Source organism: Prionailurus bengalensis, chromosome D1, assembly GCF_016509475.1.
Source record: "Prionailurus bengalensis isolate Pbe53 chromosome D1, Fcat_Pben_1.1_paternal_pri, whole genome shotgun sequence".
Classification (NCBI taxonomy): domain Eukaryota; kingdom Metazoa; phylum Chordata; class Mammalia; order Carnivora; family Felidae; genus Prionailurus; species Prionailurus bengalensis.
In genome coordinates this window covers 114,269,593-114,297,263 of record NC_057346.1, presented here as the reverse complement: position 1 = coordinate 114,297,263, position 27,671 = coordinate 114,269,593, and the positions used below count along the sequence as shown (strand labels likewise).

General features: G+C 63.7%; 1 protein-coding gene across 1 annotated transcript; it reads left to right on the top strand.

Annotated features, from left to right (window-relative positions):
* Nucleotides 1–1,541: 1,541 nt before the first annotated feature.
* TSPAN32 (tetraspanin 32) lies at nt 1,542–15,772 on the top strand. The gene is made up of 9 exons (XM_043582009.1): nt 1,542–1,695; nt 2,214–2,328; nt 3,108–3,205; nt 7,208–7,282; nt 10,739–10,840; nt 11,292–11,378; nt 12,977–13,060; nt 13,354–13,445; nt 13,982–15,772. Exons 1-9 carry the CDS (start codon nt 1,630–1,632, stop codon nt 14,121–14,123), a joined length of 861 nt encoding a protein of 286 aa, XP_043437944.1. The 5' UTR covers nt 1,542–1,629; the 3' UTR covers nt 14,124–15,772.
* The last annotated feature ends 11,899 nt before the right edge of the window (nt 15,773–27,671 follow it).

Sequence of the window (27,671 nt, the reverse complement as noted above, 5' to 3'; positions counted from 1 at the left end):
CCCAGCGTCTCCCGTGGAAAAGAAAGCAGGAGGCAGGCCGGGGCTGGCTCGCAATGGGGCCACCGTCAGGACGGGGTCTGAGGGGCGCAGGCGGGGCAGCGTCCCACCGGGCCACCCCTCGGGGATCGGCCTGCTGCTTTAGGCCCCCTCACGGCTCCTGGAGGTCAGTGGCCGCCCCAGGTGCCCGGAGGAGACGGGCAAGTGTCTGAAGGCCAGGAACCCAGGCCCGGCTCCGAAAGCCTTTCTCCAAACTGAGCACGGAGGCACCTGGGGGTCTGGCTGCAGGCAGGGTCACCTCACTGCCTCCCAAGAGGCTGCCGGGCGCTGTGTCTCTCACCAAAGTTGGAGAGAAGTGACGGCAGCGAGCGGCTCATCTCCGCCAAGAGAGCGTCAAGCTGGCCAGTCCCCACGGCCGGCACCCTGAGGCACCCGGGATCCTGCACTCCCACTCCTGCCGCCTCTTGGGTCACGCCTGGGCTCCATCTGGAGCGGTGCCACAGTCATCAGAGATGCCCCTGTGTCCCTGCACACCCGGGGGGTACTCCTGGGACCAGAGTGGAGGGTCTGGGGGCACCGGGATGGGGGAGGCGTCCCGGCTGCCCCTGTGGTTTGCAGCGGGTGGGAGGAGATGGCCGGAAACGCTGGTTTCCAGAAGGCCAAGGGGTGACCTCGCCTGCAGCTCTCAGGGGCACCCCCTCCCCTGCTGAGGTCCCCAGTGTCCAGGGGGGACCCCACACGAGAGACACCAGAAGGGAGCCGTTCCAGCACGGAGGTGAGCCCCCTGCTCTGCCCAGTCAGCCTGCCTCCCCGAGGAGCACAACAGCGGCCGAGTGGTACAAACCGGCCAAGATTGGACCCCAGACAGTGGCTTCACCACGTGTCCCCCCCGGGGGACACGGCCCCACGTGAGTTTGTGGCCCTGCCTCACCCTCAGGTTTGAATCGTTCAATTACAGACTCGGGTTTGGACAAAGCCTTCCTGGGCCTCCCAGCCGGGTGCGTGGTACCAGGGCCCCGGTCCTCCCCGGTGGCCCCAAGATGGCTCTGCTCCAAATCACCCCTTTGTGCCACGAAGGCGTTGAAAGTCAAATTCCCTTTCCAAATATTTTGTCGTCACAGAACGTTTCAAATGGTGTTTCGTAAGATGGCACACCAATCCTGATGTTCGCGTTGGATCCTGCCTCCCATATTCCTCCCAGAATCAAGCTTGGGGCAGGATTCCACTTGTATGCTCCCAGGACAGGAAGCTCACCCCCTACCCAGGCACCTTCTCTGCTCACCCACCTCCCCCCAGGATGTGTTCTGCGGCCACACCTAGAACAAGGCCACACTCTTCGGGGGAGGCCCCGAATCCCTCCAGGGGTCCTGGTGCCTTGGGTCAGGGCTGGGGGGCAGCAGGGGTGGCAGAAGCTGGCCTCACCACCCCTCCCCTGCTGCCTTTGTGTCCTCTGGGGCAGCCAGAGGATCAGTTCTCTGGGTGTGTTGACAAACACAGAGACACGCAGGACGCAACCTACCTCCTGGGCGGGCAGATGTGGTCAGAGGCCCCTGCCCAGCTGGAAACCACAGTGGGCGGGGAGGGGCGGAGGAGGGAAGGAGGGAAGAGGAGAAGGGACCGGAGGAGGCCACCATGCAGTCCTGGAGTCGAGTCAGGGTGGCCAAGTGCCAGCTGCTGGTCACCAGCTCCTTTGTCTTGGTAACAGGCTGGTCAGGCGGGAAGGGTGGGGGGCGGGACACGTTATCGGACCTCTAGGACTGTGGTTCCCCCACACCCAGCCCTGCTGTCCCTATCCTGCCCCTGGGACATGCACTTGGAGCCCCTGGTGGTGGGCTCCTGGCAGGTGACTGTGGGGACAGGACGCCCCTGGGGGCCTAGCCAGGCAGCGCAGGTCAGAGGGGGCAGGGGGCAGGGGGAGGGTGCTGCTGGGGTGGGGTGGGCCCATCCTCCACTGTGCAGACAGAATGACCCAAGGTTCTGGGTCCTTTCGGCGGCTGGAAAAGGAATGTGTGTGGTGGGGGAGGGTGGGGAGTGTGTGTGTTGTTGGTGCATCTGTGTGTGCAACACGGTGTCTGGGACAAGGTGAGCCTGTCCCAAGTGAGACCATGAAGCTGAGGGAGGTTGGCCAGTGGACCCAGGACACCCAGACCCTGCTCTCTGGGGCCCCGTTCTGCGCCCAGCCCTGCCCCCACACTGCGGGTCTGCCCCACCCCCAGCTACTGGGCCTTTCTATGGCCGCCATGGCAGCTGTCAACTACCTAGGGACACACTTTGCTGTCGTCGGCCGCGCATCCTCAGACAGGACCCCCTATGAGGCCACACGCCGCTGGGGTAAGTGAGGTCCTGTCGGGGTGGGGGAGGCTGCAGATGCAAAGGCCGTGGGGGGCATCCTGGGCTGGGGTGAGGGCCTCCTAGTGGAGCCAGGCTGGGCCAGGCAGTGGGTCAGGGTAGAGAGGGCCACCCCGGGGTCCTTCTCCACTGGGCAGAGCCAGGGCCCGGGACACAGCCTCTGCCTCTCCCTAGGTCTCCCGCCCTCCCTTGGGGGCCTGGGGACAAGCGGGACTATCACGTAGCATCCAGATGGCCTCGTGTCCTGGAGGCGTTGCTCCAGGACAAAGGGGCCCGGACCTGGATGCACTCTGGGGGCTTGGTCTCAGGCAAGAGCACAGGACGCCAAGGAAGGCAACCGTGGGGGAGACTGAGGCCCACAGGATCGGGCCGTGGTCCCAGCCCCAGGCCTCCTGCCCCTTAGGCCCCAGTTTTTACCCTGAAGCCGGAATCCTGGAGCAGGAAGCCTGGGTCTTGAGCCTGGACCGATAAGACACCCCGCTCTTGCCTGGTGGCTTCCGAGATAGCCCGGGGGACTGCAGAAGCAGAAGTGGGGGGCGGGGCCTCAGGCCTCCTCCTTCCCTCTGGCCTTCGGAGCATTGGGAGGAGAGGAAGTGGGTGGTGGGCGGGACGTCCTGCCTGAGGGGCGTGTGGACCTGTTCAGAGCTCCCAGAAGTCCACCCCCCAAGTGTTCCCTTGGGCCGGATTTCAGACACAAGCCCTGTGCACTCCGGACCCCCGTCTGGGACACCCCTAACCTCCTCCTCTCTCTCCCCGCCCAGCCTCCTGCACCAGCATCAGCCTGGCTGGGCTCCTGACCCTGGGCGCCGTGCTGGGTGCTGTAGCCACCGTGAGGGAGGCCGGGGGCCTCATGGCTGGGGTGAGTTCTCCCTGCCCCTCCCCCAGCCCCCCAGCCCCTGGGGCAGGATCAAGAGCGGGCAGGGCTGGGAGCACCCCCCACAGTGTCGCAACAGAGACAGAGGTCCGAAGGCTGTGCGCCAGCTGGGACCCCCATCCACCGGGGCCAACCAGGGCCCCTCTGCCAGGCCTCCTTTACTCCGTCATCCAGGGGGGCAGAGTCGGCCCTCCCAGGCCTGGAAGCCATTGCCAAAGGCCCAGGGAGGTCTGGTTGCATCATGCTGGAGGCTCTGGGAACTGGCTTCCATTTCCTGTTACGAGGACACGCGGGGAGGCAGGGATACGCCCCCCCCCCCCCTCTGGTGGCCAGATCACTGCAAGTCGGGGCTCGTGCGGTGCCCCAAGGCGGCCTGGAGCCCACACTGCTCCCTTGCAGCCATGGGGAGGCTCTATATGACTCCAGAGCGGCGGCCCCTTGTCCCCATCCCTGCCTCCCCAGGCCCGTCCGTCCTGCCCCCTCTGGTGCGAGCCCTCCTCTCCGAAGGGACCCTGGGCTCTCACCTGCTCCCCCCGACCGCCGCCACCAGCACATGCCCCCCCAGCCTGGGCTCCTTCCGGGACTCCCTACAGGCCCAGCACAGAGTCCAGTTGACAAAGGCAGGCCAGGCCCGAGGACCCTGAGGGTGTCCCGCAGAACCAGCCAGGAGGGCCGTCCGCTTCTCACAGGACAGAAGTCACAGGCGAGTGGGAGGAAGTGAAAAGTTTATTGAATATCAGGGTCAGTGACAGAGAAGATGGAGGGAGACGGGGAGACTCAGAAAGGACAGAGAGAAAGACCCTCCGTCACTCAGGTTTGATTTGGCAAAGGGGTCCGGGGTACGTGTTTCTTCGGGACTCCAGGGTAGGGTCTGGTCAAAGGTGAGCATCACCGAGGGGGAGGGGGCGCCCACGCCGGTGCCTCCCAGGTTTGTCCGCGGCTAACGTCCCGGAACATGATGTTCGCTTCTGCTGAGACGTTCTCCCGTGCTTGGGGCCTAGGACCAAAGCTGGAGGATGACGAAGTTTCTTGCCTCCCCCTTGGAGTGAGAATGTGGCTTCTTTGTTTATTCAGATGCAAGGGCGGGGTGGGGTGGGGGGGCTACACAGTTACAGAGTAACTGGGGCACAGCAAAGAAACAGACACAGAGCCTTTCGACACCGGGAGCCCCTTCCGCTGCCCGCAGGGCAGGCTCCCTGCAGCCCCTTGGGTCCCCCAGGCCTCCCTCTACCCCCTAGGAGACCCCCTCCTCCTGCCTCCAGCCCTCTCCTCCTGCAGACCCCACCCCTACCCTGAGAGCGGTTCATGGGGTCACCAGCCAGGGAGCCAGCCACCCCAGGGCTCGCCGAGGGCTGGCAGGGTTCTCCACCCAGCCCGTGTCAGCAAATGTTTGGGGAATGACTCCTGGTTTGTAGAGACATAGGCCTCTCCTAAAGCTGCAGTTCCAGGGGGGCTCGAGGGGCACCGGCTCCCCGCTGGCTGGTAGGCCGGGCAGGAGTGAGGGGGCACTGGGGCACTGGCAGGGCCGTCCGTCTGTGTGACCAGGAGCCCTAAGGCCCGGCTCAGGGAGCTGACAGGCGGGTGGACTGCCCCCCGCCCCGGAGCGGAGCCCTAAGGCTGGGGGCCTGCCAGCGGGGCGAGGCTGGAGAACGAGGCCGCACGCCCGCCTGGAGAGGCCCGCGCCGGGGCGGTAGCCTCGGCCGCCAGGGGGCGCCGTGGTGCCGGCCGAAGCGGTAAAGCTTCGGGAGGCGGGAGGTGCTCCCATTCCCGCAGTTCGCGCTCCGGGCACCGGATCCGGGCATCCCCAGCCCGCGGCGGCTCTTCCTGGTCCAGATGCTCCGGGGCGCCTTCCGCTCTGGCCTGTGGGCAGGGGGCAGGGGCACCGGGATTGAGCCGACAGCCGCCTGCGGCACCCCGCCCCCTCCCTGGGCGCCCGGCCCGACGCCCCCGAGGGCCCGCGCCAGGGAGCCGCCCCTGCGCGTGCACCTTCGTGCGCCGCGGGGTCTGGCGCGGCCGTGCGTCTGCACACGCCGAGCAGCGCGTGTGGACGGACTGGCAAGCGGGGGGACCCTTCCCGCCCCTTCCCGCCCCCACCTCCTCCAGCCTCGCCCCTCGCGGGCCTCTCAGCAGGAAATGAACGGAGCCCAAAGGCGGCCTATTTATTCATGGTTTTTATTTAGAAGGAGAAAGCAAATGCTGGCGCTGGGCCGGCCGCACCCAGCGGCTCCAGGCTGTGCAGGCCCTTGGGGAGGTGAGGTGGGCCTGGGGCCGCCAGAGGCCCTCCCTGCAGGCGGGCGAGTGTAGGGAGGGAGGTGGCGTGCTCTCTCCTGAGGAGCGAAGCGATTTCTGGAAAATGCTGGTCTCCTGAGCTGGCTCGGGGCCCCCATCCTGGGAGGCGGTGTTGAGCGATGGTTTCCAGATGGAGAAGGAGGCCCTCAGCCAGTCAGGGAGGAGGGGGAACAGGAGGAGGAAGAGGAGGAGGAGGGGGAGGAGGAGGAGAGGGAGGAGGGGGAGGAGGAGGAAGGGGGATGTGAGGGAGGAGGAGGAAGAGGCAGAAGGGAGGAGGAGGGATAGGGAGGAAGCGGAGAGGGAGGAGAGGCAGGAGGGAAGAGGAGGAGGGGGACGAGAAGGAGGAGGAGGGGGAGGAAGGTGGAGCCATCTCTAGGACAGGCACGCAGGAGGCAGCAGGGGAAGACAGGGGGCTGCCTGCCCCCCCCCCCCCGCCCCCCACCACGCACCCTAGGGCAGAGCCAGAGGTCCCAGTGCTCCTACCAAGTTTGGGGGCTGGTGGGCGTGGCCTGCTCTCTCCCGGCACCTGGTGGAGGCCCCTGGCACGACCGTTTCTCTGTCCCGGCCCCGCCCAGCCAGTGTCCGTGTGTCTGTGTCTGCGGGCATCTCTCGATTCCACTGGTCATCGATCCTCCTGGGTGTCATCCTTAGCGAGGCAGTGGCTGGGTGGGGAGAACCCGGCCGCAGTCTGCCCCAGGCTGCAGACAGTCCCGGGAGGACTGTCCCCCGCGGCACAGGGCGGCGGTGCCCTCACAAAGCCAGCACGGCGGGGAGGTGAGGCACACACAGCGGGCCTCTGGACACCTAGGCTGTGTGGTCAGCAGCCAGCCGAACTGCCTAGAGCTCTAGGAGACCTGGCCGGAGTCCCAGGTCTGAGGGTCACCGGCACGCAGGTGACCGGTCAAGCTGCAGTGGGGGTGACATCCCCGGGGCGGCATGTGAGCCGGGGTTCCTAGTCTCGGGTGACCTTCTGAAGCTGCCCACAAAGGCTCGGGTCATGCTCACTTCTCCGGGGAGGGGCCCATAATACTCCCCGGCCTCTGCCAGCGGGGGGCTCAACAGTTCCAGACCCCCGAGCCAGAGAGAGGAGGGCACCGTGGGGGCACTGATGATGGAAAGACATTCCCCCCAGAGAACTCCATCTCCTCCAACGCTGGGGTTCCAGGGGGTGAAGACAGGAGGCGGGCCTCTGCCCAGACTCCCCCTACCTGGGGGTGCCCCACCTGCCCTAGCTCCTTCCGGCCAGAACCACAGAAGCCCAGCTGCAGAGGCTGGGGCTTGACCCAGAGGCACGTTCCAGAAAGCAAAAAGAAATGAGCAGTCCCTGCTGTGCGCCTGCAGAAGCCCCCACCCCCCACCCCTGTGCTCCACTCGCTGGACCCTTCTCCCAGATCCGCATCTCAGCCCAGCACCCGCCCCCGGAAGCAGCCCCACTGGGTGGGGGCTCCCATCATCCAGGGGACTGCCTCCTTCCCTGGGGTTGGGGGGACGTGGCGCTGCCACGGAAGGGCCCCCGCGAGCCAGAATGACCAATAGGGGAAGAATTCGCAAACAAGCCAGAAGGGCTGGGAAGAGTGTGCCCGCAGCCCAGGTCTCTTCCTCGGCCTGCGTGTGCACCCCATGCACTAGGGGGCCCAGGCCCAGCCTCGAGGTGGCCGGTCGGGCCGCACAGGGTGACCCTCGTCTCTTCCGCCCCAGGGCTTCCTGTGCTTTGCCCTGGCGTTCTGCATCCTGGTGCAGGTGGCCCTCTGGAGATTCCACAACCCTGCCCAGGTGAGTGCCTGCCCGCACCCCCCCCACCCCCAAGCATCACACAGCAGGGGGTACCTGAGCCAGGTAAAGTCCACTCTGGGGGGGACTGGGACCTGAAGGCTGGGACAGGCCTCAGAAGCCCCCCAGGCCCGTGGGGTCAGGAGTTGGAAAGGAGGTGAGGTGCGGGGGAGGGGCGGCCGGCTGACCTGAGGGACTGAATAGACAGGTCCGTGTTCCGGAAACTGGCCCAGAAGCCCTGCCGGTGTCCACGCCTTATCCCCAGATGACAGCCACCCTTCAGCCCTGGAGCAGGGGCAGCCAGGGGGCCACGGAAGGGCAGGGCTGTCCTCCTGGTGGCACTTCGGGGTGGGCTCTTCCCCAGGGCTTCCGTGTTGGTGGTGATCGGGGCGGTGATGCCCGTGGGGGGTGGACCCCCACGGGAGGTGGTTCCCATGTCTGTTCCCCCTCCGCCCGTCAGCTGCTGTCCTCTGTGTGCTTGCTATCTCAGCATAGTGTGGATGGACTCAGGGTGTGAGAGGGGGCCCTGTCCCGATTTGGGGGCTGGGGGGAGGCCCCAGCTCTGGGATAACTCAGTCCTCAGGGCCAAAGTCCCCAGAGAGCGTACATGAGCCAGGCTCAAAGCCCGCAGGCCTGGGTGCTGACCCAAGGGACCGAGGCCAGACCACAGCTTGGGGGCAGCGCCTCGGGCACAGGGGCCAGGACAGCCTGGCCCTGCCGAAATTCTGTCTGAATCCAGAGCCCTGAGACGGAGCTGAGAGCCTGCCTGGGGAGTGGGGCTGGCCCCCTCCCAGAGCAGGGCTGGGGGGCAAGGCAGGCCCCCTGTCTGGGCAGAGGAAACGGGTACCCAAGAGGCTCAGAGAGGGAGGCCCAGGGGTCCAAGCCCCTAGCCCAGCTGCTCCTTGGCTGAGGCCAAAGGGACAAAAGACTGGCCCTCCGCAGTCCCCAGCAGTTGGCAAGATCCTGATGGCCCTTGGGCCCAACCTTCACCCATGAGAGCCCAGACCCAGGTGGGGTCTCTGGAGCAGGCTGAGAAGTCAAGGGGCCAGCAGGTGGGACTGCAGACAGGGTTGGGAGAGTTCTGCTGCATAGACCCTGTCTGCCCTGACTTTCTGTGATCCCTTCTCCGCTGGGCCTCAGTTCCTCCGTGTGCTCCCAAAGGACCAGCCCAGGCAAACCGAGGCCAGTCTGGCTAGAATGTACTCGGTTTCTGGCAAAACACTGTGCAGGCAGCAGGTGACAAGCCGGGATTTCTTGCCTGTGTGTCTGAGTCCCAGTGGCCCCAGGGTCTCTGTTGCCCGGGCCCCCAGAAGCGGAGGCCCCCAGGGGCAGCTGGGTCAGGAGACTGGGCCTGGCTTGTACTGTGTGCTTTTAGGTTTGTACTGACCCTCTCTGGTCCTGGCTTCCCTTGCCCTCAGAAATGGGCTTCGTTTCTCCCTCACGTGCTCCTCGGATGGAGGAAGCCGGGTCACCAGGCCAGGTGTGATGGTCATGGCCTTGCTCTATAAAGGAGGTACTCAGGCCCGGGGGTCACCGTCCAGGGCACATTGCCCTGAGTCAATGCCTCTTTGCCCCTCTCTGCCTGGGGTTTACCCTAAACAGCGCCCCCCCCAGCATCATTTGGGGTCACCACCCTGTGACCAGGTGGGAATCTGAGAGGAGCACTGTCTGGGGGGTACAGACAGTACCCCCTAATTAGGATTAGGGACCCTGGCAAGAAGCACAGAGGCATCCGAGACAACCAGGTGCACTCCAGTTTTGTCACGGAGAAGCAAGGCCTCAGGCTCCCAGAGCACCCCCAAACCCAGTAATGGGGACAGATGCCCAGGCCTGTGGGGAGGGTCCAGCTGGGCCCCCACTGCTGGGCCCCGGGGTCTTGGGTGAGGGGCGTGGCTTTGCCTGAAGCCGGGGCCCGTGCCTCCTGCTTCTGGGGTCCTGGGGACAGACCCCGGTCAGCACATATTCCTCCTACGCCAAGATTGCAATCGCGAGAGCCGGCCGTGGGCCACCCGGCTACTCCCTGGGCCCTAGTGGGGGTGATGCAACCAGGAGGGCGGTCCGAGCTGGCCTCCTTGACTCAGCCACTTGCCTGCTGACCCCAGGCCCGCTCTCCCAGGCCCCCAGAGTCACAGGGACGCCCTCCCATGGGGACACAGTGGCTTCATGGTCTCCTCTCGTTTATACCTAGAGACAGAGGCAGAGAGAGGGCCACCAGCCAGGCCCTACTGCGGTGCTGGCCAGCCTGACGCCTGCCCTCTAGCCCAGTGCGCTGCCCACCTCCCAGCGATTGGCTGGAAACCAGCTGACCCAGTCTGGGATGGCTTGCAGTGCAGTGTCTCAATGGGAGGGTCCCTTAGTGCCAGGAGTGGGTGTGGAGGGGTTGATGAACGTCCCTCTGGTTCCTGTTGAGGCACAGGGGCTTTGGACATGGCTGGCCAAGAGACCCTCTGTGGCCCGCCTACCCCGGTCCTCCAGGCTGCCAGCAGGACAGCCACCCTTTCCGGGGAGCATGTGGGTCATGCTGGGTCATCTGTTTACCCCCAGCCTTGGGGACAGCCCTGAGCAGCCATCGTGTCCCAGCTGTCAGTGTGACAACAGCACAGGGTGGAGAGGGGGCAGGGGAGGGCTCAGGGTCTCTAGGAAGGGACAGGAGGCATCACAGGACAGGGGAGCTCAAAGAAGCCTGGCCCACGCCAGGAGACCATCGACCCCAGGGCGGTCAGGGAAGGCTTCCTAAAGGTGGTGAGATTCCCGTTTGTCTTCAAAGGACTCATTTGGCAACAGGTGGGCATTTAGGTCTGCAGAACAGGTGCTTAGGAAGATGGAGGCAGTGAGGTCTGGGTGACGCTGGGTGCGACGTGAAGACAGAACCGGGCCAGGCCCCTGTCCGCACCTTCCTTCTCCGTTATCTGCCTTGTCTGCTCAGAGCCGGCCCTGGATGCCCAGGCTTCTTCCTTGGAGCCCGGCTGCCTGGCTTTACAGAACCCACCACGTGGTTCTGGGGAGAGACCTAGACCATCAGGGGGGAGCTGAGCTCCTGGCAGGAGGCTCCTCCCAGCCTTCTCTGCCCAGGCCTGGCTGCCAGCCTTCCCTGTCCCACCCCCATTTCCAGATCAACAGAAGTAGGGTGGCCACTTCCCTCGGCCAGGCCCTCTACGCTCCAAAAGATCAGAGCCGGAGGTGACCGCGGCTCGGGGCTCTGGCTTATGCAAGACCCCTGCCCCCAGAGCGGGACTGCGGCATTGGTGGCCCTTCCTGTGGGGAAAGATCCCCCCAGCTGAAGCCTCGGGGACTGCTGCGACCAGCCTCCCAGGAGACCTCAGGGAGCTCTGCCTGCCGGAAGGAGGAGGGGACTGTTTGGAAGGCACATGGGGGCAGGCCCGCCTTTGGGGAGCTGCGTCCGTCATAGGCAAGGGGCTTCTCCGGCACAGAGGCCTTCCCGCGATGCTCTCGGTGCAGGTGGAGGATGCCGTGTTAGACACCTACGATCTGGTGTATGACCAGGCAGTGAGGAGCTCGTCCGTCACCCTGCGGCAGCAGCTGGTGGCCATTCAGGACACGGTGAGCGTGTGGGGGGTGGCCTCCTCCTCGTTGGGCGGCTCCGGGACACTCGGCCTCCCCAGGTGGATTGCAACCCCGAAAATGGGTACAGGGTGCCCTCCCAGAGTCAGCCAGCCGGGGCCAGATGCTGAGCAGGGGGTCCCAGGACACGGGCCACCAACGCCCTCTCGGTCGTGGGGACGGGGGGGGTACAAAGACCCCTCGTCTTCTCCCTCTGACCCGGGCAGGGCTGGCCACCTAATTTGGGGGGCCCGAAGCAAAACTAAAAAGGCTTCTTGTCAAAAAATGAAGAATTTCAAGGTGGCGATAACACAGCATATCAAGCAAGGTGGCCACAGGGTCCTAGCCCGAGAGGCCCAGCTGGGCACGTGAGCCGTCCCGGGCGGGCGGCCGTGGTGACCACTTGTAGCTGACCCTTAGGGGACCTCCCCCCCCCCCCGTGTTCCTGCAGTTCCTGTGCTGTGGGAAGAACTCTCCTTTCGGCCTCCTGGGGGGCACGGAGGTCAGTCTGTGTCCAGGAGAGGAGGCCACCAGACAGGTGAGGAGGACAGCCGGGACCCTGGGCTCTCCCTCCCCGGGCTCCTGGAGGCAGCAGTGAGGGCTGGACTCGGCCCCAGGCTCCGTTCACGCCTCCACTGCCTCACGCAGTTTCAGCTCGGGGCTCCCCAAGGCCAGGCCTGCCCTCGGAAGCCTCCAGAAGCATAGAGGGAGGTGGAAGACAGACAGTGATCTGGAGGGGGCTCCTCCGGAAGGAGCCGGAAGTGCATTCGCGGAGGGAAGGAACAGCCTGGCCCCAGTCAGCCCGCCCAAGGGCCTCGGCGACAGAGGCTGGGAAGTCCCTTGCTCCCCAGAGAGGGACGTGGCCCTCCCTCTGACCACCCCACCAGCCCTCCTCCAACCCACCGCCTTCCCTGCTCCCCTCCCCCATGTCCGGGAAACAAACCCACCCCTATCTGTGGGCCAGAGGCTCCTGGCCGTCCTCCAAGAAACAGACAGGAGGTTGCTAGGGCTCCGGGCCCAGCAGGGGAGGGAGGGCGGCGTGCAGGGGAGGGGCGAGGGCAAAGGAGGGCCCAGCAGGGCTGGCAGGGGGCTTTCTGCCACCCAGGAAGAGGCTTCAGGCGCCCGTCTGCAAAGCTGGGCCACAGGCCGCTTGGCGACCTTCCAGAATGGCGGGGTCCCCACTGTAAAGGCCTCAGGGGGTGGGGGTAGGCGCTGGAGCCACCCCGGGAGAGGGCGCTGGAGGGGCTGGGGTGGAGTCCCTGACGGTGGTCTGGCCCCCAGCCTGCCTTCCAAGAGGAGCAGCCACAGGGGGAGTAGGGGCTGATCAGGGGCCATTCCCCTCCCCCCCCCCCACCCAGGGCACCCAGGCCAGGCTGCAGCGTCGCGGCCCGAGCTCCTGGGACCATTTCCAGCTGCCCTGGGAGCCAGAGGTCCCAACCTCCCAGCCAGCTGAAGTCAGTCCTGCGGCCCAGGGCCCAGCGAACATGGGGGCAGATAGATGCACAGACAGACGGCAAGCCAGCCTCCCCTCCCCCATCCCAGCCTTCAGAGCAACATCCCGAATGTGCTTCCTTTCTGCAGCCGCCCCAAATGCCAACATCTTCCCCAGACCCAAATGCCGCCATCTGAGTGCTTCAGAGATGGGTCCGTCACCTCCCTTTTCTGGAGGCAGAGCCTCTGCGGCAGCCGTGCCCTGGGGAAGCACTGGATGGGGATGCCCAGGACCCCAGGCCTCTCCCCCAGTGCTTTCTCTGCCCCTCTTGTTGGCCAGCACCCCCACCCCTCCCCTCACTGATGCTCTGCACCCAGCCCTGGGCCAGGGAGTGAGGGAGAGCCAGCCTGCCCACGGCCACCAGATGCATGACCCAGCACAGGCTGCTCAGGGGGCGCCTAGGAAAGGCACGCGCTGGACCCTGGGGCAGCGACCTCTAGTCCCCACAGAGGTCTGCTCTGTCCGTCCGTTTTTCACCTGTTTGTGACGCCATTCCCCAGAGCCCCCAGGCCCCACCGACTTCCCATCACCCCAGCATTCGCCTTCGGTGGGCACTGCGGGTCTCCGCCTTGGGGGGGGGGCCCTCGACCCCGGGCAGGGGAGGGGCAGTCAGGGCCGGCGCCTTACGAGCTGTCTCTGCTCAGGACTGCTTGGTGGGGGTCAGGAGCTTCCTGAGGACCTACGGAAACATCGCCTCCACCCTCACTGGCATCGGCCTGGCCTCCACGGTACACTCGCCCTCCCTCGGCACCCCTCCCCCACCGCCTGCCCCTGCATCCACAGGACCCCCCGCCCCGACGGAAGGGCAGACTGGGCAGCCCCAGGCCAGCATCTCCGGTCTGGGGGAACACCGGGGAGCCAGAGAGGACGCTGCTGACCCCAGGGACGCAGTCTGGGGGGTGACGGTGCCCACCTCCCGAGACGGGCGGGAGCCCCGCAGAGCCCAGACCCTTCTAGGGAGGCAGTGCACGCCCCACTGGAGCCGCCGGTGCCTGTGCTGACGCCACCCCCACCCTCCCAGGCGTATGCCGTGCTGCTCAGTTCCTTTCTCTGGTTCGCCTTTCGCTCTGGCTGCAGCTTGGACCGCAGGGGCAAGTACACCCTAAGCCGGAGGTAGGTCCCAGCCCGCCCGCCTGCCCCCACCTCACCCCCCCGAGTGCAGACGGCGGCCGGTGGAGGCGTCTGGGTGCTCACTGGCCAGAGAGCACCGCCCCTCCCCACTCCCGGGATGTCTCTACTGCCCCCGGCCGCTGGGACCCCCGGACCAGTAGCCCAGTCCTCTAAGGCGGGTGCTTTGGGGGTGGCTGGCCATGTGGAGGGAGGGGGACAGCTGGAGAGCTGCCAGACCGGCCCCCCAGAGACGCCCCTCTCTTCACCCCACTCCTCACCGAGACCCGACCTCACAAGTGCCGTCTCCACCAGCACCGAGAGATAGATGCTTCTGGGGCCCCGCACTAGTCCCAGGCCAAGACCTGTGATCCTGGGGAGCCCCAGGGCTCCCCGTGCACCAGGAGCAGGGAGGACCCAGGCTCAGCGGCCAAGAAGGCCCTCCTGGTGTTCACCAACCCCGCCACTCTGCCCCGGCCTTCCCGTCCTGCCCGGGGCCTGGTGCATTCTAGAACAGCCTCACAGTCCCCTCTGCTTCTTAGAGCCCGGCCCCAGGAGCCCAGCTTCTTCAGACGTTCCCCGGGGGGGCCCGCACTCCAGCACCCGATGGAAGCGGACGTTCTCGATGGCCGCCTGCGTGCGAGCAGACCCTCAGGGGGCCCTCAGTTCCTCCAGGACAGCTGACGCTGCTTCAACCACCTGTCCTGCCACCTGTCGGCCCACAGAGCCTGAGCGGGCCTGAACACGAGCCTTACGAGGAGGGTGCGACGTGTTTTCTGCCGCAGCGCGGCGGGACGGGGAAGGAGAGGAGGAGGCCAGCTCTGTTTCAGCAGACAAGGGGACCGGGGTCACTCCCTGACTCCGCGGGAACAGACTGGGAAGTGGTTGGAGCAGAGAAGCCACGGGGCAGGTTTGGGCACTGTGCTTAGTCTCACGAGGTCAGAGCCCAGGGCCGCGCCTGGCCGGGCGCCCCACTGGCCGCCGGCTCCGGGGGACCCTACTTCCAGGCTCAGTCCGGCTGCTGGCTGGACACAGGTCCGTGCGGCTGGAGGACCGAGGGCCCCCTCCTTGCCAGCCGCCAGCGGACCACCTCCGTTCCTTCTCATGTGAGGCCTTCAGGTCCGAGCCGGCGAGGCAGGCCTGCCCTCTTGTGCTGAGACCTCTGACTTCCCCTTGCCCCCGGCCGGGGAGCTCACTTGCAAGGGTTCCTGTGGCTGCAGAAGGCCCACTGGGAACCTCGTGTCTCTGGCAGAAACCCCACACTTCCGGTGGGGTGTTCACAGGTGCCAGGGCCGAAGGCGAGACTCGTGGGGTGTGTGCAGGAGGGCCCCATAGACGGTCCAGTTTCCAGGCTGCTCCCGCTGGCAGCTCCCAAGCTACCTCCCTCCGTTCTCTCCAACCGTCCCTGAGGGTGTTCACTCTCTGCTCGAAATCGGAAGTCCCAGGTGGAACCCGGATTGGCCCAGCCCAGGCCGAGGCCCCGGCAGAGCTGACCAAGGAGAGAGGAATGTCGGGGCCGTTTAACCTCCTTCTGGGGAGGTCGGGCCTGCCGCCACCAAGACCAGCAAAGGAGGGTCCTCCAAAAGGGAAGAACCCTCTGTGACAGGACGGGCAGGCAAGACAGTGGCCACGTGGCCACACCCCCCACCGTCCTCCTCTTGCGTTTCCCCTCGCACGCCCACGCACGCATGCTTCCGGAGGCAAGCGTGTTCCCACCTCATGTATAGCCGGTGGCCCTCCTCCAGTGGAAGAGCTTGTCCCCAGGCGAGGACACCCCAGAGTCTCCTGGGTCCTGCATTCGGGGACAGCCCAGGGTCTCCGGCCACGTGCATTTGTCCTCTGGACCTGCTCTGGTCAGCCTGTCACTCTACAGCTTACAAAACGTATTTTATAATTTTTCAAGTTTATTTATTTTTGAGAGAGAGAGCCGGGGACGGGCAGAGAGAGGGAGAGAGGGAGCCTCCCAAACGGGTTCCGCCCTAGCAGTGCAGAGCCCGACACGGGGCTTGAACTCACAGACCGCGAGACCGCGATCTGAGCCGAAACAAAGAGCCGGACGTTCAACCACCTGAGCCCCCCAGGTGCCCTGCAGAATGTGTTTGAAAGATCACAACCAGCGAGGTGTCCTCTGCACAGCAGTGGGGGAAAGAGGGAAAGAAGATAAGGGGATGTAGTTAAGCTCTGCAAACACGGAACTCAGCAGGGAGGGAATCTCCAGACGGTTATTAAGAGAACAGCTGGGGCACCTGGGGGGCTTGTCCGTTAAGCATCTGACTTTGGCTCAGGTCACGATCCCACAGTTTGGGGGTTTGAGCCCCACATTGGGCTTTGTGCTGACAGCTCAGAGCCTGGAGCCTGCTTGGGTTTCTGGGTCTCTCTCTCTCTTTCTCTTCCCCTCCCCCACTTGTGCTCCGTCTCTCAAAAATAAATAAACATAGAAAAAGAAAGAAAGAAAGAAAAAAGGAAGGAAGAAAAGAAAAGAGAAAAAGAAAGAAAGAAGAAAGAAAAAAGAAAGAAAAAAGAAAGAAAGAAAAAGGGAAGGAAGAAAAAAGGAAGAAAAGAAAGAAGAAAAAAGAAAGAAGAGAGAAAGAGAAAAAGAAAAAAGGAAGGAAGAAAGAAAAAAGAAAGAAAGAAATAGAAAGAAAAAGGAAGAAAGAAAGAAAAAGAAAGAAAGAAAGAAAGAAAGAAAGAAAGAAAGAAAGAAAGAAAGAAAGAGAAAGCAGGTGCGGGGGCAAAACCAAGGCCTTAATATAGCACCATCAAGGCTGGGCTGGCCCAAGCAATGGGCTGGTGACCCACCAGTGCAGTGTCCCCAGCAAGTCTGGCCTCTCTGTCCCAGCTTGGCGGGGTGGGGTGAAAGAAACAGGAAGACAGAGGTCACTAGGAGAAACCAGACCTGGAAGTCTGGGGGCCACGTTGAGGCGCCTGATCAAGATAAAGACCGAGGGGAAGGCCGGGTGGCTGGGCTCCACCCTCCCCGACGTGAGGAGTCCCCAGGCCTCCTTGACACGGGAGCCCCATGCGCTGTGGCGCCCAGACCCACGGTGAGGCCGCAGTTGGCCCGGGAGAGGGTCGCCAACAGCTGGAGAGAGCAGGAGGTCGGTGAGGTGTCTTCTCCCAGACGGGGTCCTGGGGGCGGACGCGAGGTCCGCCGGGAGGTGGCCCCCACCCGCCACCGTCAGACAGCGAGCACACAACCGTACCCCTCGAGCAATGACCCTGGGACGCTGCCCTGTGCCCGTGACCCCGGAGCTGCTGGGCTGTCCTGTTCGGAAGTCCGGGTGCCGGTGGAGGGAGGCGACAGGGCCCCGCCCCGAGGGCTGACCCGCCTGCGGCCTGCCCAGCTGCGAGGGAAGAATGGGACAGGTGGGAGGAGCCCCTGCCTTTGGTTTCTGTGGACTCGTGGGCAGTGGCCAGCAGCCCGGCCCTGTGTCCAGAGAGACAGGGGACGGAGATGTGCCTGCTGCTGGGCCCCGTGGGAGCTGGAGTAGGACCCGTCAATGCCCATCGGAAGGACGCCTTCCAGGCTTGGAAGGAGACGAAGCCACAGGCAGGTGTCCCCGAGTGCTCCGGGGGCAGAGTGGACGGAGCAGGGGCGGGGCTGCCGTGCAGAGCGGACTGGGTGTGCCGGGAACAGCCTCAGTGGCCCGGCAGCCCGGTCCTCATGGGGACAGCGGTGCTCGGAGGGCAGGCGTTCCCCATCCTGGCCAGAAGGAGGCCGGGCTCGGGTCCCTTCCAAAGGGCACAAACAGAACGGTAGCAGCTGAGTCGAGGGGACTGAAACGACTATGTAATGACGGCCATGCAGCAGGAGATGACGCTGCCTCCCAGCGCAGTGCCACGGGAGCCACGGGAGAGGCGGGACAGCAGCCGGACCAAGTGTAGTCGCGTGCTTTGGACTTTTATAATCATTTTGCTGTAAAGGATGCGCCCAAAGGCCAAGGAGTGGCCAGTGATGTCATTAAAAAATGAATATTGGGTCTTTGTCTAGTTCCCGGCACACATTCCCTAAAACCCCTGGTTTTGCAGTGTTGAGAGTGTCCCAGGTGTGTTCCTGCAGTGACTAGTGGCTTATGGACAGAGACTGGCCTCCCGGGAGCCCAGGCGTCCTGAGAGCCCCCGGGAGGGGAGAGGGCGGGAGACCCACCAGTGGCCAGCTGTGAGATCATCCAGGCCCACCCAGGGGGACTGCCAGACAGGCCCCGAGCCCCTGGGCTCGACTGGTGAACACGTGCAGGTGGCAGGAGGGGGGCGCCCCCAGACAGGGGCGTGGACCCCTTCCGCGGCACCTCGCCACCTGCACGCACGCCTCCCGTGTGGCTGTTCCTGAGTCGTGTCCTTATAATGAGTCGGTAACCCCCAACGTGGGGCTGGAACTCACGACCCAAGATCAAGAGTCACACGCCCCACTGACTGAGCCGGCCGGGCGCCCCTGACTCAAGCTTTGGGGTCACTGGCCCTTGACTCAAGCTGCTGGACCAAGAGAAGGCACGTCCCTGTGCTCACGGCCTGGCGGTTCCGGACCCGGGGATGGACGCTGTGACCGGACGGGCCTCGGGGAGGCACAGAAGGTGTCTGGGGGCATGGAGGGGGCACGCGGGTCAGCAGGTCACCGCGTCCTGGGCAAAGAGAACCGCTGCGTTTCTCAGCCTCCCCGAGGGAGTGGGGTCAACGCGGCCACGTGGCTGAGTTTCACCAAGGGCAAGCAAGGAGGGTGAGGTCAGCGTCTTCTTCCCTTCGAGGTGACCTTGGAGGACACGTGTTCCCAAAGACACTTTGAAGGTGAGGGAGAGCTGGTCGAGCCCCGTGAGACCCCATGCAAGGGAAAAACAAGCACCCTGGGCTTCGGGGCCAGGCCTGCGGTGTGGTCAGCCCTCGCCCCAGAGCCCCTGACCCGGAAAAGCTGCTGAGCCCGCAGCTGGGTGGCCGCAGGCCCTCGGGGGGCCTGCTGGCTGTGCAGACTCACAGGGAGCTGGGGGCGCTCGCTAGGGCGCGGTCGTCGTGAGGACCAGGCGTTCGAGGCCCAGACGCACAGGAGCCGCGGGAAAGCAGATTGCCCGGGAGGAGGCCGGCGAGTGACGTGAGTGCAGAAGGGCCTGGAAGGACGGGGCCCACAGGGAGCCACTGGGCTCACTCACGGGGGTAGAGGGAAGGAGGCCGGGGCTCACTCACGAGGGTGGCGTGGAGAGGGCTGTCCCACTGGGAGGATATGGGCACTGGGCCTCAGAAGAAGATTGGAGGCCGGCCTCCGTGGACGTGGCCCTTGGGAACCCCCTCCTGTGCTGACGTCGGACCCCCGGAACAGTTCCAAGGGCACGGCGTTTACATCAGCGTTCTTTAGGGAAGCAATACTGTGTGCGTGTACATAGAAAAGAGGTTTGTCGTAAGGGATGGGCTCACGTGATTATGGAGGCTGAGAAGTCGGGGGTGGGAGCGGGGGTGGGGGGCAGGGGCCAGGCAAGACCGACACTCCAGTATGAGTCCGCAGGCAGGAAGACAGTGATGTGTGGGCTCACACAGTCCGCCAGAGGAGTTCCCTCCTTCTCAGTCCTTTCCGGCTAGTCGGGCCGTCAACTGATTGGGTAAGGCCCACCCACATCAGGGAAGGCCACGTTCTGCTCGATCTATGCGTCGAAACGTGAATCTCATCCAGAAGCACCCAGAGACACACCCAGAATCACGTTTGTCCCGATGTCTGGGCCCCCCGTGGCCCAGGTCAGGTGACACAGTTAGCCCTCACACAGGGCTTCTTGTTGTCTGTGATGGTGTGGTGTTCTACCCGATCTCCCCCTTCGGGACCACAGGCTCAGATATGACGAGGATGAGACACAAAGGAAGCCGCAGAAGCTGGGGGTGTCCGTGGGAGTCTGAGCCCGAGCCTGCCGCCTCGGGGAGAAAACATATCCAGCCGGATGCGATGTCCCTGTTGGAGTACTCCATTGTGACACGGGGCCTAACTTCCTCGCAAGGGTCTTAGAGCACCCAGGTCACCCCTAGGCTGGCATTTAGAAGCAGGAGGACGAGAAAGAACTTCGACTATGTGTCTCTGTCTGCTCGGGCGACCATAACTCACGCCACAGACTGTCACATCCCCATCCTGGAGGCCGGAGCCCGAGGTCCAGGCGTGGGCAGGTCCAGGCCTCCCGAGGCCTCTCTCCTTGCGTGTGGCCGGCCGTCCTCCCCCTGTGTCCTCGCGGGGCCGTCCCTCCGTGCGTGTCGGTGTCCTGATCCCCTCTTCTTGCAAGGACCCCGGTCACACAGGATCAGGACCCCCCCCGGTGACCCCGTGTTACCTCAGTCACCTCTGTAAAGTCCCCATCTCCAGATATGCTCACATCCAGGTTCACCATGTGAATTTGGGGGGACGATTCAGTCCACAACACTGACATAAAAGCACGGGACGTCAGAACATACCGCCTGGTGAGGCCGATGCCTCGTTCCCTGTTTCTGCTGGGACATGGGACAAAAGACTGCACACTCGGGGGCCTCAAACAAGAGTTCTGTGGCTCCGCACCGTTCCGGGGGCCAGAAACGGACCTCAGGACGCCGCAGGGCCGCATTCCCTGCGCAGACTCTAAGGGAGGATTCTTTCCTTCCCTTCGTGGCTTCTAAAGCCTCACTCCTCGGCCTGTAGCCTCTTCCTCCATCTGCAAAGCCAGCAGGACTGTGTCTCAGGATGCGACTCTCTGCGGCCATCCCCCCATCACCTTCTGCGGCTCACTCCCCCTTGTGGCCCTTGCAATGACACTGGGCCACATCTCCACAGCTCAAAGTCCTTCACTTACTCACATCTGCAAAGCCCCTGTTGCCATAGGAGGGGACATTGCCAGGTCCCAAGGATTAGGACCTGGGTACCTGTGAAGACCATTACTTAGCCGACCTCGGCCAGAAACCCCAGCAGCTGTGTTTTGTGGGGGCCCCCGAGGACACCCCACTTGCCGAGGCAGCGAGGAGTGGAGAGTGGAGTGGCCAGGCTGAGGGCAGGGCTGGACTCTGATGCTGGGACCCAACACGGCAGATGCTCACAAGCAGGGACAGGGTGCTGTCACTGGAGCAGCAAGGAGCCAGGACCCAGGCAGAAAACACGGCTTTCCTGGGAGGACACGGGCGGGCAGGCAGCAAGGGTCCGTCTGAACCATCACAGATACCAAAGATGTGTGGCGAGGAGGCGGAGGGCGGCCATCCTGTTATTGGCTGAATTGTGTCCCCCAAATTCTTGTGTCAAAGTCCTGAGCCCCCAGCACCTCAGGGCATGACTGCATTTGGAGGCAGAGTCTTTAGAGACGTAATTCAGGTGAAACGAGGCCATATGGGTTATTCCGGGTGCGTGTGGGGGAGAGGAACTTTTGGAAGGGCGGACTGGCCCTCCTGGTGTGGACCGGCCTCTCCCGGTCCTGCAGAGAATGGGGGCGGCAGTGGGGAGGAAAGCTTGCCGCCGTCTCCGTCCTCGTCCTGGCCTCTGGCCTCCACACCTGGCCCAGAACGTACGCGGTGGACCCTCCCGGTCTCAGACCTTCCGCCTGCTGACCTGGGGGCCTGCCAGCCTCCGTGAGCGTGGGGCCAAGTCCCTATCATAAGTCTCTGCGTGCATCTGTCCCGCTGGTTCTGTTTCTCTGGAGAACGCTGACCAACACGAATCCCACCAGAGCAGCAGACGACTCAGCCGCTGGGCCGACCACGCGTCTTCGCCAGGCCAGACGGCACGGGCTCAGGACGCGGCGTGCGGCCAGGGACCTCCTGAATGGTTCCGTTCCTCCCCCGTCCAGAAGGCGTCCTGGGCATCTCTGTCTGGGGGGCCGTCACATCTCCCCCCGACCCTGGGGAGGAAGCGCACAGGGGAACCTCTAGCAGCAGCTGTGATGGGCAAAGGTCTTGGGAGCACAGGTCTGTGTCCACCGAGGGGGGTCCCTGAGCAACCGCAGAGAATGGTCTCTGACCTCGGCCACTCAAATGCTGCCCCACGGGGGCCGTGAGCAGAGTGGCCTTGCCGATAGCCGAGGAAGTCCCTCCCACAAAGGATGACCCCGGTCATGGCTGCTGCCCATTGTCCAACCCGCTGGCCACAGGCCACTGGGGAGCCCCGCTGTGACACCATCCCTTGAGAAAGCTGTTGAGCCGTCTGGAGGCCACCCGGTCACTTCAGACACCCCCACCTGTAAGGGGCAGTCGTCTTCAGCAGAACGGACACTCAGGCCAGGTCAGTCTTCCCCGAGTGCAGACGCTCAGCCCGCCCCACTCGATGAGGGTCTGCAGTGTTGGATGAGTGTCCTGGGCCCAGGGACTGTGTTTACAGCGTGGCAGGAGGTGCGGCAGTGGGCATGGGTCCCCGTGGAGGCCACACCACTCAGAAGTGGCCAGGCCCACAGAGCCCCGGGACAGCCTTTGGAAAGCTCGGCTGAGGCTCCAGCTCGGGGGAAAACCTTGAGGCAGGGGGGGTCACGATGCAGGATGCAGGGTCCACCCCAAATCAACAAGCACAGGCACTGTGTCCCCAACAAGGCTGGAACCAAGCGGTGTTAGCAGGGGTGCAGCCCACCCTCCCAGCCAGTGACCACCCTGTCCATGCCAGGCCGTGTGGCCGGAGGGGGCACAGCAGGGGTGAGGCCATGTGGGCTGGAGGGGGCACAGAAGGGGTGAGGCCATGTGGGCTGGGAAGGGCGCAGCAGGGGCGAGGCCGTGTGGGCTGGAGGGGGCGCAGCAGGGGTGAGGCCATGTGGGCTGGAAAGGGTGCAGCAGGGGTGAGGCTATGTGGGCTGGAGGGGGCGCAGCAGGTGTGAGGCCGTGTGGGCTGGAGGGGGAGCAGCAGGGGTGAGGCTATGTGGGCTGGAGGGGGCGCAGCAGGGGTGACGCTGTGTGGGCTGGAAGGGTGTCAAGCAGGGGTCCTACTTTAGACCACAGCTGCTGTCTTGTCACTTCATGTTCTTTGTCCTGACCCCCGCCGGCAGGCAGGACAAGGAGTCCAGTGACTGTGACCGTCAGGAACAAGCGGGACAACAGTCACACAGCAGAGGCCCGGGTGTCCACGTGGGGCCTCTAGGTGCCCCCCTGACTGGACAGGGGAGCAGCCCTCTCAGAAGGGAGTGGGGACCAGGGGCTCAGACCCTTGCAGGTGACCCCTTGGCCAAGGGCGGGGCCCGCCGGGAGGGAGGGGAACGGGGCTCGGGTAGCATGTTGGCTGTGGCCCTGAGACGGCGTCGGGGCAGGGCTGTGGTCCGCTGTCCCTCCCTGGGAAATGCCCAGGGCCAAGGGGAGCTGGGTCCCCCGAGGTTCACCCCGGGGACAGTTTGTACCAGCGAATGATTCGGGGAGGGAGCATCAGTCCGTGATTTCCATCAGGCCACCTGGGCTCCCAGGATGCACCATGGCATGAAGCTGTTCTCTCGGGCACACCCCTCCACCTGGTCCCCCTCCTCGGCTGTCCCGAGTCTTCCTCCGGAGTCCTCCCCACGACACGCCTGGCCTGGACATCTGTCCCGCAGGGTCTTTTTCGGGGCACCTCAGCCAGCTCCCCATCACCAAGTCCCTAGGTCGTGTCCAGACCCCTCGCTCGGCTGCCATACCCTCCCCGGGGCCTGACAGCCTGCCCCCCCTCCGCCCCCCAGGCCTGGCATCCTGTGTGGTGGGGCCTGGCACACCCCCACTGCTTGGTACAATTCTTTTTATTATTATTATTTTTTTTAATGTTTATTTATTTTTGAGAGAGGGAGAGATAGAGTGCAAGCTGGGGAGGGACAGAGAGAGAGGGAGACACAGAATCGGAAGCAGGCGGGCCAGGGCCAGGGGGTGTAGACAGCAGACGTCTGTGTTCTCGAGGTCTCGGGGCTGACAGTCCAGATCCAGGTGTGGGCAAGGGAGGATCTGGTCCAGGCACCTCCCCCGCTGCTGCCCCCCCTTGGGGCTCCTGGGCCGGGAGAGGCATCACCTTGATCTCTGTTTTTACCTTCAGCTCCCTTTCTCCTGTGTCTGCCGCGTCCAGCAACCGGGACCCCGTGGCCTAGGCGTCCCCAGCCCCAGCTCTGAGCTTTGGAGCCGAGAAAGACACACTTTCAACCCAACTTCCCATTCTCAGTCCACCCGACCCACCCTTGCTCTGTTTCTGCCCCTGTTTCCCTATTTTGCAAGCGCCAGAGAAAGCCAAATACGCCTTTCGCGGGCCGCTCCGCTGGCCACCTCCCCCTCCCCCTCCCCCACCCCCCAAGGTTGACAGCCTCCCATCGGGACACACCTAAAACTTCCCTGTTTTCAGCTTTATGGAGATACAATTCACACACCGTAAAATGCACTCACCGAAGGCGTATGGTTCAGGGCGCCTGGCTCCCTCCGTGGAGCGCGTGACTCTTGGTCTCGGGGTTGTGAGTTCGAGCCCCACGCTGGGCGTAGAAATTACTTAAAAGAATTTTTAAAAATCTTAAAAAAAAAACCTGAAGTGTACAGTTTAGTGTTTTTAAAAATACTCTCAGGGTTATGCAACCACCACCACTGATCTAACTTTTCCGCGTCGCAAAAAGAAACCCTGTGCAAACCCGCTCCGACCCTCCCCCCCCCACCCCCATCCCGAGATGGTCGCGAATCTTTCTGCCTGTGGGTCCGCCCGACATGGACATTTCACATCAATGGAATCATCCAGCGTGCGGCCCTCTGCGTCTGGCCTCCCTCTCCCGGCACAGAGTCCTCAAGGTTTCTCCGTGGTTCGGCCGTGGACGTTTCATTCCGTTTTATGGCCGAGTGACACTCATGTTGTGGATGGACCAGAGTTTGCTGGACCACACTCCTCAACGCCCCGGGGGTTGAGCCGCGCCCCCCCCCCCCCCCCCCCCCCCCGCCCCAGCCGTTGCGAGCGATGCCGCTGTGAACGTTCGTGTGCACACAAGAGTGTGCTGAATGCCCCGACAGGGAGGTGCCCGGTCACACGGGAACTCTATGTTTAGCATCTGGAGGAAGTGCCCATCTGCATTCCGGGGCCAGCCGCCCCGCTTTGCACCCCCAGCGGCCACAAGTGCAGCGAGGGCTCCGGTCTCTCCACGCCCTCGTCAACACTTGTCATTGTCTGGCTTTTCCACCCTGGTGGGCGGCGTGTGACTTCGCCCCCTGTGTGCTTATCGACCATTCTGTGTCCTCTTTGAAAAAACGGGTATGCACACCCTTCGTCCGTTTTTTACGTGGGGTTATTTGGGGCGTTAAGAGTTCTTTGCGTGCACTGGACGCTCGTGTCTCATCGCATCTATGGTTTACAAATATTTCCCCCTGTGTCGTGGGCTGTCTTTCCTCGCCACTATCCAGGTCTAATTGGCATAGTTGTTCTTACTCTGCCTGTGTTTTTGGGGTCCTGTGTAGAAGCCATTGTCTAAGCCAAGGCTGAGGGTCTGCTCAGCCGCCACACCGAGGGCTCCGTCCACCTGGGACCCCGTGAGCTGGTGTTCGCGTGAAGCGCGAGGCGGGGCCCAACTCCGTGCCTTTGCATGTGAAGATCCACAGGTCCCAGCAGGGCTTGGTGGACAGACTACCCTTCCTCTCCCTGCCTCGTCCCGGGGCCCCTGCCGAGACCACCCGACGACGGGGACTGCGAGGGCGTATTCCTGGCTCTCAAGTGTTTCCCACGGCGGCTCGGCAGTGCGTTTCCAGGGGGGAAGTGGGAGTCCAGTCCTTCATTCTTCTGCTTCAAGACCTGTCTTGGCTCCTCTGCAGCCCCCGCGTCCCCTTGTGGATTTTACGATGAGCTCCTTGAAAGGCCAGCCGGGTTTCGACAGCGACCCCGCGTGCCTGGAGGCTGTAGGTTCATTTGGGGAGTTCAGGGCATTTCAGCGGCATCGGGACTCCCGATCTGGGGACACTGGTAGCTTTCCACTCGGTTAGATGGTTTGCATTTCCTTTTGATGATGTTTTGTAACTCTTTGTGCACAAGTGTTACTAAATCCATTCCTGGGTATTTCGTTCTGTTTGCCGCGACGCCTCCGGGACCCCGTTTGCACACTGACCATTGCTCGTGCGTGTTGTTAGCACGCTGCTTGTTTTTCAGACATTAGACTCTTCTTTTCTTTCTTTCTTTTTTTTTTCTTTCTTTCTTTTCTCTTTCTTTTTTCTTTCTTTCTTTTTCTTCTTTCTTTCTTTCTTTCTTTCTTTCTTTCTTTCTTTCTTTCTTTCTTTTAAATATAAAGCTGTCCCCTCTGGGCCTGTCTCTGCCAAGTGCAGGGATGGTCGCTGACTCCCTCACGGAGCACACTCCGCATAAACTCCCTGCTGGCTTCATTTGGGTGGTCTTTGCTCATTGCTACAGGAAATCAAGGCACAGGAGTGGGGTTCACGGACTCCCCCAACAGGAAGTGTGCTCCACGGGAGCAGTGGCTCCGGCCCCTGGAGCTGTGCCTGGCAAGAAGCCTCCAGTCCAACAAGCCTGAAGGAGGAAGCTGCCTCCTGCCTCCCAGGGGCCAGGCCCTGCTCCACGTCCCTGGGCATGGGCGTGACCTCACGTCCTACCACGCCCAGCAGGTGATGGGCACTGCCACAGATGGGGAAACTGAGGAAGCTCAGAGCCAGACCCGGGGAGGCGGGGCAGCAAAGGCCTGCTCTTCCCATGTGCCCAGCACATGGCCACCCTCATCACCCCAGCAGCCTCACCTGCCCTCAGGGTAGCCAGCCCCTCTCAGGGCGCGGCTCTCCCGTCGGGGGGTGTAGCACTGGCAAACCGGACCCCATTCTCTAGCCCCTCACGGTGCTATTCCATGCATCCTGGAGCCAGAACAGAAACCCTTCTCGGGACACACCCCCTCGGGTACCCACCTGCCCTGATCACACCAACACGTGTCACGTCACTGCCGCCCGAGACGTTAGTGTTGTGCGTCAGGGCGACCGGCTGCAGGGGGCCCGGACTGGACATCACTTCTGGGGGCGTCCGGAGGGCGTCTCTGGACACACGAGCTGGCGTCCGTGGACTCAGGACCACAGACAGCCTTCCCCAGTGCGGAGGGACCTCACCGGGTTCCCCTCGAGGCCTGGGCAGACCAGAAGGCGGAGGAAGGAAGAAGTTGCCCCTTTTCCCGCCTCCCCCCTTGAGCTGGGACGTCTCCTCTCGTCTCCTCCGGCCCTCACACCGGGACTCTCACGGCCGGCTCCCTGGTTCTCCGGCCTTCAGGCTCGGACTGAACCACAGCACCAGCCTTCCTGGGCCCCCGGCCTGCGGACGGCAGATGGTGGGGCATCCCGGGCTTCCTGAGCACGTGAGTCAGTCTGTGACTCCTACCGCTGTGTCTCTGGAGAGCCCTGATACATTGCTGGTGGGTCCCCGACGTCCTCACAAGGTCAAGTTGGCGGGCCACTGGGCAGCGCGCTTCAGAAGTGGTCCCGGGCGGGGGCGGGGAGCCCACCTGGGCCAGGCTCCCAGAGGTGGCCCCGAACACCCTCACAGCCCATTTTCACAGTAAGCCCCACGTGCCTGTGGTGCCAGTTCCCCTGGAGGGCCGAGGCAGCCTGCTGACACGCGTGTCCCCATTCGACACGGGAGCCAGGCCTGTGCAGAGACCCTCCAATCGTCAGAATCTAATGCAGCTCTGTTCTGGGCTTCAGACCCGAGGGCTGGCCCCCCGACCCCCCACCTGCTCCCCCACCTCCACATGTAGCCCTCTTCCCCCTTTCTGCTCCCATCCCCTGGCTTCCTTTCTCTCCCTCCAAACGTGTCCCCCCTTTGCCTGGAATGCTCCTCCCCTACAGGGCTGACTCCTTCTCAGTCTTCAGGGCCAGGTCCCACTGTGGATTCCTCTCAGCCCCCAGTGCCAGAAACGCACCCCGCTGTTCCTGTCTTTACATTATCCCAGGAATTCCCTCCCTTCCCAGAACTGACATGATCATTGTGGGGTGACACCTGTCACCTTCACCAGTTTCTAAGGGCCTCGAGGGAAGGGGGCCTGGCCGTCCAGTCCCCACAGCCAGCATCTGGAATGGCACCTGGCACACGGCCGGGGCCCCTAAGTGGCCACTGCATGCCCGAACCCAGAACCAGCGGCCAGACGACCTATTGTGGGGGCTGATGGACCAACGGCTCGGCGTGTGAGGTTCTGCCCCCCACCCGGCTCCGTGAGGGTGGGCTCATAGTCCCCCTGTGCTCCCCTTTCCCGAGGGCCCAAGGAAGGCCTTTCTCTGAGGAGTCAGCCCACGGCTGTGGCAGGAAATGTCCCCATCACTGTGGACAGCAGGCCCCTGATGGGAGAGCAGACCGCCCAGGACTTCTAGACAAGCATT

What these genes read in the sequence shown, in the direction of transcription:
- TSPAN32 (XM_043582009.1), top strand. Translation starts at nt 1,630, where the DNA reads ATGCAGTCCTGGAGTCGAGTCAGGGTGGCCAAGTGCCAGCTGCTGGTC. An exon ending in TGAGGCCACACGCCGCTGGG is followed by an intron (nt 2,329 to 3,107) that starts GTAAGTGAGGTC and finishes CTCCCCGCCCAG; the next exon opens with CCTCCTGCACCAGCATCAGC. An exon ending in GATTCCACAACCCTGCCCAG is followed by an intron (nt 7,283 to 10,738) that starts GTGAGTGCCTGC and finishes CTCTCGGTGCAG; the next exon opens with GTGGAGGATGCCGTGTTAGA.